This window comes from Chenopodium quinoa, unplaced genomic scaffold (genome assembly GCF_001683475.1).
Source record: "Chenopodium quinoa cultivar QQ74 unplaced genomic scaffold, ASM168347v1, whole genome shotgun sequence".
NCBI lineage: Eukaryota > Viridiplantae > Streptophyta > Magnoliopsida > Caryophyllales > Amaranthaceae > Chenopodium > Chenopodium quinoa.
Window position 1 is genome coordinate 5,322,967 of NW_018742418.1, and position 12,331 is coordinate 5,335,297.

General features: G+C 37.9%; 1 protein-coding gene across 1 annotated transcript; it reads right to left on the reverse strand.

The window, feature by feature from the left end:
- Nucleotides 1-630: 630 nt before the first annotated feature.
- On the reverse strand, nucleotides 631-1,528 carry LOC110710932 (nuclear transcription factor Y subunit C-5-like). Its single transcript, XM_021889271.1, has one exon. It carries the CDS (start codon nucleotides 1,186-1,188, stop codon nucleotides 727-729), a length of 462 nt encoding a protein of 153 aa, XP_021744963.1. The 5' UTR covers nucleotides 1,189-1,528; the 3' UTR covers nucleotides 631-726.
- Nucleotides 1,529-12,331: the final 10,803 nt, after the last annotated feature.

Below are 12,331 nucleotides of genomic sequence, written 5' to 3' on the forward strand. Positions count from 1 at the left end.
CAAACATGTCACTATATGAATCAAACAATGAAATTCCACCCAAAAATTCTGAGTAGCATAGACACAATGTTTGCAAATATAAGCGCTTTGCTCCACTAATTTCTCTTTTCCCTCTTTAGACTTAAACAGGAAATTTAACGCGCAGCTTAATCATATGCAAGAGGTTATATACCTTTATAAACAGAGGCACTGTGATTTAACTCACAAAAAATTACGACAATATAACACCAATATGCATTTTATAAATATTTCACATCATTTTTCAGTTCTCGTCCTAAACAAATTCAGTCACCACACCAGCAAAAAGGCCATATTAATAATTCTTATATAAATGTCGAGTACATAACAGGAGACAGATTTAGCATTACTCATTTCTTCAAGTTACTGTAAAAACCAACACTATTGTTATACCAAATATCAAATTAGCCTATCATACCACAGAACATCAATTCATATCACAATATACCTCTATAATCTCTTATGATCAATCACTCCACCTTTCCAAAATTGCGATCATACAAGTAACAATTACCCAATTCGATTCCGATGAAGTTATTCCAGTAAAACCCTTGATCAAATTCCAGACTATGAAGATCAATAAGAAGATAAAAACTTTGGCAATTCACTCAATAAAACACAATAAAAACGATATCATAATTCAATTGAAAGTCTCAACCATCTACAAACACACAATCACCAACATTTCATCAATCTAACACCAAAACCCTAGGTCTCCTCATCATCATCATCAACATCAACAGGACCTTCACCTTCATTTCTCAAATCATCATTCTGAGGAGGCTTGAGGAAGAAGCTATCAATACGACGAGTATTAGGCGGAAGAACAGACTTCCCCTTAACCGTCCGATCAGCAGGAGGATCATCCAACGGCTGAGAAGACGGCAACGGAAGTGAGTCAAGCAGAAAATCGCGAGTCGGATGGTGTCGCTTGACGGCGAGTCTGAGGTAGTCGAGCTTGATGTTTTTACGCTTCTTTTCGACGGCGATTTCCGCGGATTTCTCGGCGAGGAAATGGAGGAATAGCTCGGTTGCGCCGGAGACGAGGAAGAGAGCTTCGGAGGTGATTCTGGTGATGTCTTTGTCGAATTTCACGATTTTCTTCACTCTTCCTGTTGGAAATGAGGGTTTTAGGGTTTCTGGTGAGGGGTTTTCTTCTTCTTCCGCCATTTTTGTTATGTGAGAAGGAGGGAGAGAGAAGGGTTTGGGATTTTAGGAGGGATGAGGGTTAGGAATTGGCGGGAGTTTTGAGTTTGTGGGGAATTAGGATTGGTGACTAAAATGGGAATTTCTAATCCTTCCGTTTTGTAATGATCGCAACATTTTTCATTTACCTCCGTTTCATAATAGTTGCAACACTTTTCATTTGGGTAAAGATCCAGTATTATTTTATTAATTCTCTTTTCCACTAACCCCACTTGCATAAATATTTTATTATTTACAAATTCTCCAAAAAAAGCGAGTGTACGTTAATTTACTGTAAAACGGGTTAAATTTATCTTCAAAGTATTCAAAGTTAACCATTATACTACAAAAGTTATTACTTTTCTAATACAGAGTAATAAATTTTAACTTACAAAAAAAACTTATAATGTACTCCCTCCGACCCATAATATATGAGACGTTGGACTTTTTTCATTATTCATGCATTAGCTTTGACCATAAATTTTTACTATCAAAATAAAAACAAATTTTATCATAAAATATGTTATTAGATAGGTATTAATATATAGTTTCATAATATAATTTTTAAAATAGTTTTCATTGATATTTAATTATACAAAAATAAAGTCAAACTAGTGCATTAGCATTAGGGCTATTCACAGTTTGGTCTAAACCGTAATCAAACCGGACCAAACTGGATTTTAGCGATTTGGTTTGGTTTGGTTTTTCAAAAATTATAAACCTAACCAAACCGTAAACCATTAAACTGTATTTTAATATTTATATAATTTTTAAATAAAAAAATTAGTAATTATATATTATAAAAAAAAATGGAAAAAAAAATTTAAAAAAAAAAACATGAAAAACCAAAATATGACTATACGGTCAGTACTCAATAGGTCATAATTTGCTCTCAGCCTCCCACCTCTCATCCCAAAAAAACCCCTTCGCCTCTTTCTGCTACGCTACTACTGCTCGGCTGCTCTAGTGTTGCTCATAACTACTAGCCTCCTGGCACTCCCACCCATACTGTCGGCTCGCTGCTCACGATTCTCATAATGTAGTATGATTTTATTTTTTATTTTTTATTTTGACAAATGTGTTATAAATTTATGATTGTTATGTCTTATTTTTATATGTGTTAGCACTTGATTAGTTGATTGTTATTTTTATTGCAACTTTGTAGTACAATTTAATCCTTTTGGCCTAATTGTTTAAACTTTTTTATAATTAATGAAGTATTATTTGACAATTTTTAATGGAAAATGTCGTCTCATCATAAACCGCACCAAACCGTATTATTACGGTTTGGTTTGGTTTGGTTTGGTTCGGTTTCAATACTAATATGGTTTGGTTTGAAAAATTGACCAAATCGCACCAAACCAGACCATGTTCACCCCTAATTGGCATGTGTGCAATGTTGACTGTGTCATGTATCATGGGACAAAGAGAGTATTAGAATAATCACATTAGCCTTTATAGTATGTAATCATAAATCTATAAGAAATTTCACATTAAAATAAAATTTAAATCAACGACAAATTAAAAGTTACCCTTTAATGGGTTAAAGTTACCATCACTACTAGAAATAGGCTGATTTCCACAGATATGTTCCGATGGACACGAAAATCCGTCGGAAAAAACGTGATTCCGATGGATTTAAATTCCGTCGTAAGTTTCCGACGGATTTTGATTTTCCGTCGGAAAATACGTAGCTCCGTCAAAAAATAATTAGTTTCCCATGGACTTAAATTCCGTCGCAAATTTCCGATGGAATTTAATGCCTTTTCCGACGGATTTATGGCTTTTTTTAAAAAAAAATCATACCCTTAAAAAACCGGAACCCTACCCTACCCCTCCCCTTTCATTTCTCTTTTCTCTCCCCTCTCCTCCGCCTCTCTTCTCTTTCTCTCTCCTCTCCTCTTCTTTGACCTCCTCTCCTCCTTCTTTGATCCAGTAATTTTTTATTGCAACAGTTTCCAACGGAATTTTCCGGCGGATTTGTATTTCGTCGGAAAAATTGTTCCGACGGAAATTTCGTCGGAAAAGGTCGTTTTTCCTACAAACGGTTTTCCGACGGAAATTTCGTCGGAAACGGGTTTCCCGACGGAATTCAGGTGATTCCGACGGAATTTTTCTGTCGGAAATGGCCTGTTTTCTAGTAAAGCATAAAAATAGTTAAAGTTACCCTCTAACTGACTGTTTAACAATAAAATTAACGTACACCCGCCTTACACAAGAATTATTGTTTATTATTTCTCTCTCCTACAAATCTCACCTGTACTACTTTTTATTTATTATTTTTCTCTCTTATAAACAATTAAATATATCTCCACTAACTATACTTTATATTATAAAATTCACTATATTATCCCTACCCTATAAAATTCCTAAAACTTTGTGCAAGACCTACTGTTGCGATAAATATGAAACGGATGGAGTACTTTTGATTATTCTGTGGTTTCGGGTGGGTGTTTTTTTTTTTTTTTTTAAGGCTCAAATGATTGGTGACCTTATAAATAAGTTAATTTAAAAAAAAAAATTTATATCCTTCCTTTCCCTAACCTTTTCTTTATCCTCCATTTCCACACCACCTTCCTCCTCCCCCTCGTCGGTGACTTTCTGTCAACCTTCCTCCTTATCTCATTCCCCTTTCCTGTCAACTCATCTCCCTCCCTTCCCTTCCCTTTCCCACCTTTGGCGGATTTCTCTCTTTTTTTCTTTCTCAACCACTAATGGTGATTGGCTAGGGTTAGATTTTCAAGGGTGTGGGAAGTGTCTTAGGTGGTTTTGGGGTGGGGGAAAAGGATGATCGAATAGGGTGATTTCACGATGGGGGAAGAGAGGGGTGATTTCGAGGGTGGGGGTTTGGATTCGGACTTTCAGGGGCGGAGGCGCGAGGGAGGGGTGATTTGGGGGAGGGGGTTTGATTTATTGTATCCTATATATCCTAACATTGATTTCTCTATAGTCTACTTTAGGTTTGAGGGGATATGATGAAAACTTGATTTAATCTTAGTTATTGAGTAGTATCCTTCATAACTTTAACCAATAGGCTAGTTGATCATCCACCGACTAGTGCTATGAGCTTATGGTCCAATGTAAACTATTCTTATTGTACCCAGTTAGACTTTAACAATAATATAAAGAAAGTATTGGAAATAAGTAGGTGATAAATTGGGTTTACCTAATATATAATCATTTATGCACAACTTAAAATATAATACACTATGAGCTGTGACACACTAGTTTATCCTTGGTAATCAAAGGTGATTGATAACTCCAACTAGAATTACTTTTCATTGATTGGTTGAACAATTACATTTAGTCAATGATAAGAGAAAAGCAATATTAGAAAGTGATTAAGTACAAACTAAAAGTCACAAGTAAACTGATAAAACAAGCGTGATAACTGGCATAAGTGAATAAGTTTATGGTAAATAATCACTGCTAACTAGTTTTTGAGTACGTTCTACACAGGGGCTGTGCATAAATTATTATATATTTATACTCAAAACTTTACAAATTACTTGAATAACTTAATTTCATAGTCTTTTCACATCTTATAGCATTTTACAAATTATTTAGGTTTTAATGTTTTTTTTTTTATTTTTATTATTGTTATTAATACTTGGTATGATTATTTAAAAAAAAAATACTTGGTATGATTTCTAACCTTTTTTTTCCAGAACATTTGATAAAACTTATTAAAAAAATAAATAAATAAATTGTATTCTATTGGTTTTTATTTTGAAAAATAGGAATACTAATGGATTAATTTGGATGAATATGCATAGTATGATTTATAGAAAAAGAATGTCGAAAGAGGCGACATTTGCGTTCACTTGTTGACTAATTGTCGGTGATCCCTTATAATTGTTGTATTTGTGCAAGCTTCAAAAGCCTAGCTAAAAAAATAGCAAAATCTACTCTTTCTACAAATAATCAACAAAGTAATAATTGTAAAAAAAATAAAATAAAAATGGCTTAATCGTAAAATCAAACTATCTAATTGCATTATAGTTAATCAATAATTCTTATTATTAAAAAAACTAAATACCAAACCCTTGTTGTAATTTTACGTCAAATATGAAATTATAAAATTCCTATAAATACCAAATCTACATCTCTTAGAGTGCACTTAATATCTTGAAAATAATGTCCCTATGATATGCAAGCAATGTCATATTTACTACAGAATATAATTTTCATAATTTTATTAAACGAAACTCTTCATTTTTCTTGTCAAAATCAAGTCTTCCGTCTTTGCAACTTCATTTACATTAAAAGTTTGATTTTCTAATATTTTTTTGGAACTTTATTGAAAACTTGTATTTATATTTGGAGATAGATTGGGGGGAAGATAAGGAGTCAAAAAATTGAGTGACAAATGTGATTAAATTCAATTGAAAGATGGAGGGAGAAGAGGAACAAGTTAAGAAATTCAATTTTTTGTGGAATTAAAATAGAAGTTACATAATATGAAGAGTTGTTAATAAATAAAGGGAGAAGCTAAAGGAAAAATAAAAACATTAATTGAACTCATGAAAAAAGAATGAAGAAAGGTAAAAAGGAAGGAAGACATGTGACACTTTGGCTTGTGTTGGTTTGTTTTTTTAAGTACTAAGTATAGATAGATATAAATAGTGTGTGAAATGACAATTTACGCGCCATATTAGCAATCTATAAATTTCAAAAAAGATATGTGTTCCTAAAAAAAACTTCATATTAAAGTGCTTTGTCGATGCAACATCTTGAGAAAGTTTTGCGTGAGATAGGACTCATCATGAGTCCAATATGTCTGACAATAATAATCTAATACATGATAATAATAATCTAATACCAAACAATAATAATCTAATGAAAGGAATGGTGTCCTTCCAACAAGTGTATTCTTCCGATAGAGGGTTCAGAATTATTACAGAGCTAATTCTTCAATAAGGTCAAGTGATCGGAATGCCTAGGTGGAGGCCGCTTCCGATCAGTAATATCAAGGTACAATTGATATTACAGCTTAATCTTAACTGAACCCTTCGGGTCGAACCCAATCGAATCACCGATCCGAGACGACGAATTAATCTGAAAGGATTTAATGAGTTGACAGAGTTTTACGAATACAGACGTCGGAAATCGAGCTTAGGGCGTCGAGATCGAGCGTCGCAAAATCACAAGCAACAAGTATGAGCGTAGCCGTAGCTAGTCTAGGCTAGCTCATCGCAAGCCTAGGTGCACCATGTGTGTGCTAGGCGCACCATGGTGTGCTAGGAACCATCGCAGCCTAGGCGCGCCCTGGAAGCCCATCGCAAGCTAGCATGGGTGTCTGGGTGCGCAAGGCAGCTATCGCAAGCCTCACAAGCACCAGGCAGCCCATCGCAGCTAGCAGCGTGCTAGGCTGGGTACCTGGGTGCTCATGGGTGCTATCGTTGGCCTGTCGCACCAAGCACGACCATCGCAGTGCTAGGCACTGGCGTATGGGCCTGTGCGTACATGCCTCGCACCATCGCAGCCCTATCGCACCAAGCACTGCACCCTCGTGTGCGTGTGTGTGCATAGGCGCTCTCGCAACACCCTAGCATCACGCACAACACCATCGCAGTGCTAGGCACATGCGTGTGTGCGTGTGCACCGTCGCCCAGCAGCCTCGCAATGAGGCACCTAGCTGTGTGCTTGCGTGCGTGCCTTCGCATGGCAGCACCAAGCACAACATGCTAGCAAGGAGCACCGAGCCCAGCATGCGTGGCTCGCTAGCAGCACGCATGCTAGGCCTTGCGTGCGTAGTGCGCTGGCTGGGTATGCGCATGCTGGCCTAGCTGGCTGGCAGTGCGAGAGGCCCTATGCGAGGGGGCCTGTGCGAGAGTGTGTGCGAGGGAGTACTAGGCAGCAGCAGCACTAGGCTAGCAGCACTAGCGCCCAGCAGCTCGCAGCGTGCTAGGGCTGATGCGTGCTAGGCCAGTGCATGCTAGCACTGCTTGCTAGCACACCAAGCTGGCTGGCTGCCCAGCCTTGGTGCTAGGCGCCAGCTGGCAGCCTTGGCAGCCAAGGCAGGCTGCCAGCCTAGCTGTCCATAGGGTGACGGTTTTGGTGAGGGGTGAGGACCAAGCTTGGGCAAGGCCTTGAGGAACAAGGCAATGGTCCCCCAACCCATTCATGGTCCTCACCTAACCTTCTCTCTCTATTTGACACTTGTTGCATTGTGATTAGTTTTGTTTATTAATTTATTTTAGAAATAAATTAATTAGCAAAATATACATTCTCCCACATTGGTTGGGGAATGAGAATCAAGGGATCATTTCCCTATAAATACCAAGCTTGGTGTTAGGATTTGAAACAACCTTGAGTGGAATTAAAAAGGCAACTCTAGAAAAGAGTAAACCTTTGATTCGTAAAACTCATAGTTAATTTTGTCCGGGTCTTGACTAACCTTCAAGACTTGGGACGCTCGGGTCGGGTCGAGGGTACGATCCGTCGGAGATCTCGTCTTTTCGGGATTTTGAAGTAAGAGCTCTTTAGGAGCGAAGCACGCGTCAAAGGTATAATTCTTGTTCTTAATCTTGTTTGATTAAGTTTATTATGCTTGTTTAATTGCTTTAATTAAGGGGCGGGTCTTGGTGGGTTTCCTTCCGCGTAGTGTCGGGTCACTACGAAACCCTACAACGGTATCGGAGCCACGCTCCTTTTAATTTTTGCAATTATTGTTTAATTAAGGTGTTTTAAAGAATTTAACTTTCTGGTTCATGTTCATCTAATTAGATTAGATGCTCGTTTTAATTATCTTTTAAAACTCGATTTTATTTTCGATTTGGCTGTCGAACCCAGATTTTGGCTCAAAAATAGTGATTTTTGGGTGGAATCGACATTCTGGAACTGTTTCAACCCTTTTAGGATTATCCAGAAGCCAAATTCGAACCAAAAACCCATTTTTCTGGGGTTTTTCGTTTTTCAACGAAAATTTTAATTCTTTTTAAGCCTTGATTAATGCAAGCATTATAAGGTTAGATGAAATGCACATTTGCATCACTAATCTACTGATTTTAAAATATCCTTGAGCATAATAATGGAGTGTTTATTAGTGCTTAAGTTGATATACCAATTTATCACATAAACTTGTTTTTCACAAATTTTGCAAATAAATTGCAATAAGGTGTGAAAACTTGTTGTGATTTTGTATTTTAAGTTCCCAAATAATGTTAAAGTTCTAATCTTTAAATGTTTAAATGATTGGAACCCTAACCCTAAATTCCATGTTGAACAAAGTTTGGATTTTTTCATGTTTTGGTTGACTAAATCCATTAAGTTCAATTACTTGTGAGTAAAATTTGATTAATCTTCATATTGGAAGATGTAATCTTGGTATTTTACACAAGTATGCAAGTTGGAAATTTTTTATCATTGGATGGTTAATTTATTTTTTAACTCCCTTTTGTCAAATCCATTATTAATTTTCATATTGGCAAGATTGATTTTGGACATAGCTCATTTTATTTTAAGCATAAAGTTTGACCTAATTTTGTTCAAAATGGACTTTTTGGATAAATTTAGGCTTGTGCACCAATAAAATAAATTTGTTTAAGTTAGACTTAATTTCGTTTTATTTTATTTTCCCTCAAATTGATTCTAAAATTTGATTTAGAATTGATTATTGTCACACACAAATCGGAATTAAAATTCCGAGTAAAATGCACGCAAAACGATGCAAAGCCACAAAGCGTCACCAAGGCTAGCCGGGCTGCCTAGCAGCCCATATGTAGGCTGCCTGTGGTGCGCATATGGCTGTGCATCGCAAGGTGCGTGGCTGTGTGGCGAGGAGGGGTCTGCTGTGTGGTGCGTGAGCTGGCGCATAGGGGCCTTAGGCTGCTGGTACGCTTGTGCTGCTGCTGGGCAGCGAGGCAGTAAGCCCTAGCCAGCCAACCCTCTGATGCTTGTGCCAGCAAGCTGCTAGCATGCGTAGCATGCTGCTGGTGCTAGCTAGCTAGGCAGGTTGTGCTAGGCACACTTGCTAGCTGCCAGCACCACGCACCATGGCGCAGGGGCCATGGGCTGCCTAGCAGCCATGGTGCGTCATGCATCATAGGATGATGCCATTTTTTGCTTAGTACTTGAGCTATGATTTTGCGATTTTTCCGTGTTAATAATTTTGATTAATTATTTTAACAAGGATAAAAACCTCGATTTTCAATTTTGCAAAATTTTGACAAATTATGGGTTATGCCGACTTAATTAATCGGATTAATTAAGTACGGATGCAGAATTTAGTGGGAGCTTAATTAAATGCGTTAGCATTTTGCGTTTAGAAATAATGGATTAAACCACTTTGACTAGTTTTAATTAGGAGCGTTAATTGGATTAACGACCTAAATTAGTTACTAGTTGTGCGTGTTTAATTATGTATTTCGTAAAATTGCATGGGCCGTTCACAAATTGTGAACGGGTGAATGAAAGATTGCTTTCAAAACAGGTTTTTTGAAAATGGCAACTAGTGGGGCCCGACTAGGATAGAAAATACGGACTGCGCTCCGTTATGTATTTTTGTAAATCTAAATACGGTCTACGAACCGTTAAGTATTTTTGTACTAATTAGATTAATCTTAGTCGTTCTAGCTAGCTTCTTTTATTTCATTTTGGCCAAGATGTCTCAAGACGGCGTTTCGATGAAGACGAGCCAAGATGAAGACCCATGGAAATTGAAGATTTCAAGGGGTCATGCTAGTTGCCAAATGTATCTATTTTATGCCTTATATATTGTTATTATATATGATTGCTAGATGCATGTCTAGGATTTCTATAATGTTGCGATGATTAGTTAAGTTCACTTAAATCAACCAACATAGAAACCCTAGGTCCCTTAATAATATTGAGCTAAAATTTTCCGTTCCAAGAACAACACTTACCGAACTAATGCGCGTACGTGATGGATTACGCCAAAGCGAGGCATCACTACTTCCCTAGGAACGTAAGGTGTACTAGGTATACAAGTTGTCTTGGTTAAGCTCAACGATATCAGTAAGGAGTCCTTAGATGTCGTGGAAAAAGAGATAAAATGTCAGGAATGCATTAGATGCGACATTTTATCAAAACGAGAGTAGCTTGGAGCTATTAGCAATTGGATTGCTTACCTTAAGATATTTAATGGTTAAGACAAGCCAAAGCATGCTTAACAATTTCTTGATCTTTGGGATCTCGGAATCATTTTATTCTCGCCCATAAGGGACATTTTAAGATGCGTGGATAAAATGTTCAATAAGTGTGAATACGTGCATGAACGCTTTAAATTTCAACTTATTGATGTATGAATGGTTTTTCACTTCAAATTCTTTCAATTGTAGAAATCATGTCTGCAAGTAACTCAAACAACAACCAAATATGCCCGGAACTCCCCGAAAAGTTGGCCTTTCCCTTAAACTTGGTCAACTTTAAGGAATGGGAGGAGGAACTCAGGAGAACTCTCCGGAATTGTTCCTTGGAGTATACTCTAGATACTCCCATTCCAAGCTTCTTTGCCAAAGGGATCATGACCGACGAGGCTCATGAAGAATGTTCTTCCAATTGCAAAAGGGTCTCACGACTCATGGCAAATTCCATCCCGGAAGATTGGAAGGAAACTCTTTCCTCCTACCTTCCGGACATGTTCCTCAAAGCACTTGAGGACGTTGTCAATATAAGAGTCACCAAGAGTGACAATGGCAACTTTGATGGACTCGTGTTTGACTTGACTAGGTCACTTTCAAACATGAGGATTAAGCCACCAAATGTGGGATGTCTTGCTAAAGAAAGGCGACGGCTTTGGACCAAGGTCTACAATGCTAAATTGAGACCCGGCATGCCCCTTCGACCTCATGTGCTTGGAATGACTAGGCTCTTCAAACACATGCAGCTTTTTGGAATTCCATTGGAAGATGAGATGGCGGGGCATATCTTGCTTTCTTCACTCCACTCGGGCTATGATGCACTTAGAGTGCATATCGCTGCGGGAAAGGAGACATGCTCCCTCAAGGAGGTGGTGCAACTACTTAGCCAAGCCACTGCCTATGGAATGACCAAAAGGCCCTTGAGAGCTAAGAAGAAGGAGTTCAAGAAGGTCAAGGCAAAGATGAGATGCTTCCATTGTGGCATGCAAGGCCATTACAAGAGGGAATGCATGCTCACCAAGGAAGAGGGGATCACTCCGACCGCCTCAGGTATCTTCCTTAACACTTGTGGATTAAGCTTATCATAAGGTATTGGATACCAAGTATGACTCACTTAATGTTGCCTTTTCAGGGACCAAGTGAGAAGCTTATCAAGTGTTGGTGCAAGAGCAAGAAGACGACGAAGATGGTTTTTTCGGTCGTGCTTGCATGCACTATTTTGTCTATGATATGTAATCAAACTATTTCTAGTTTTCATCATGCTTTGAACATACTATGATCCATGGTGCTGGACACCTAGAAATTTCAAATGTAAGACTTTTGACAATAGTTGTTTCAAGTTTGTCTTACAAATTTATGTTCAATTAAATTGCATGTTTTACATAAGACTAGACAAAAGTTGATACCACTAGCTAAGACCATCGAGTCGAATCAAACCTACTTGTGGCATTGTCGTCTTGGCCATATTAACATCAAACGCATCAAGAAACTTCTTCAAGAAAGTGCTCTTGACTCATTTGACTTAGAGTCGTTTGAAAATTGCGAAGGATGCTTATTAGGCAAGATGATAAAACAACCATTCTCCAAGTTGGGAGAAAGGGCAAGTGACTTATTAAGTCTAATACACACGGATGTATGTGGACCTATGAGCACACCCGCAAGACAAGGTTACCGATATTTCATTACTTTCACCGACGATTATAGTAGATATGGCTATATCTACTTAATGTCAAATAAATATGAATTCTTTGAAAAGTTCAAAGAATTTCAGAAAGAAGTTGAAAATCAACTTGGCAAGAAAATTAAAGCACTTCGATCGGATCGAGGTGGCGAATATTTGAGCCATGAATTCGACGATCACTTGAAAGAATGTGTCATTCTTTCAGAGTTGACACCTCCCGGAACTCCTCAATGGAACGGAGTGTCCGAACGGAGGAATCGGACCTTGTTAGACATGGTTCGGTCAATGATGGGTCTTAGCGAACTCCCTATCTCGTTCTGGGGACATGCGCTACAAACAGCAG

What these genes read in the sequence shown, in the direction of transcription:
- LOC110710932 (XM_021889271.1), bottom strand. Translation starts at nt 1,188, where the DNA reads ATGGCGGAAGAAGAAGAAAACCCCTCACCAGAAACCCTAAAACCCTCA.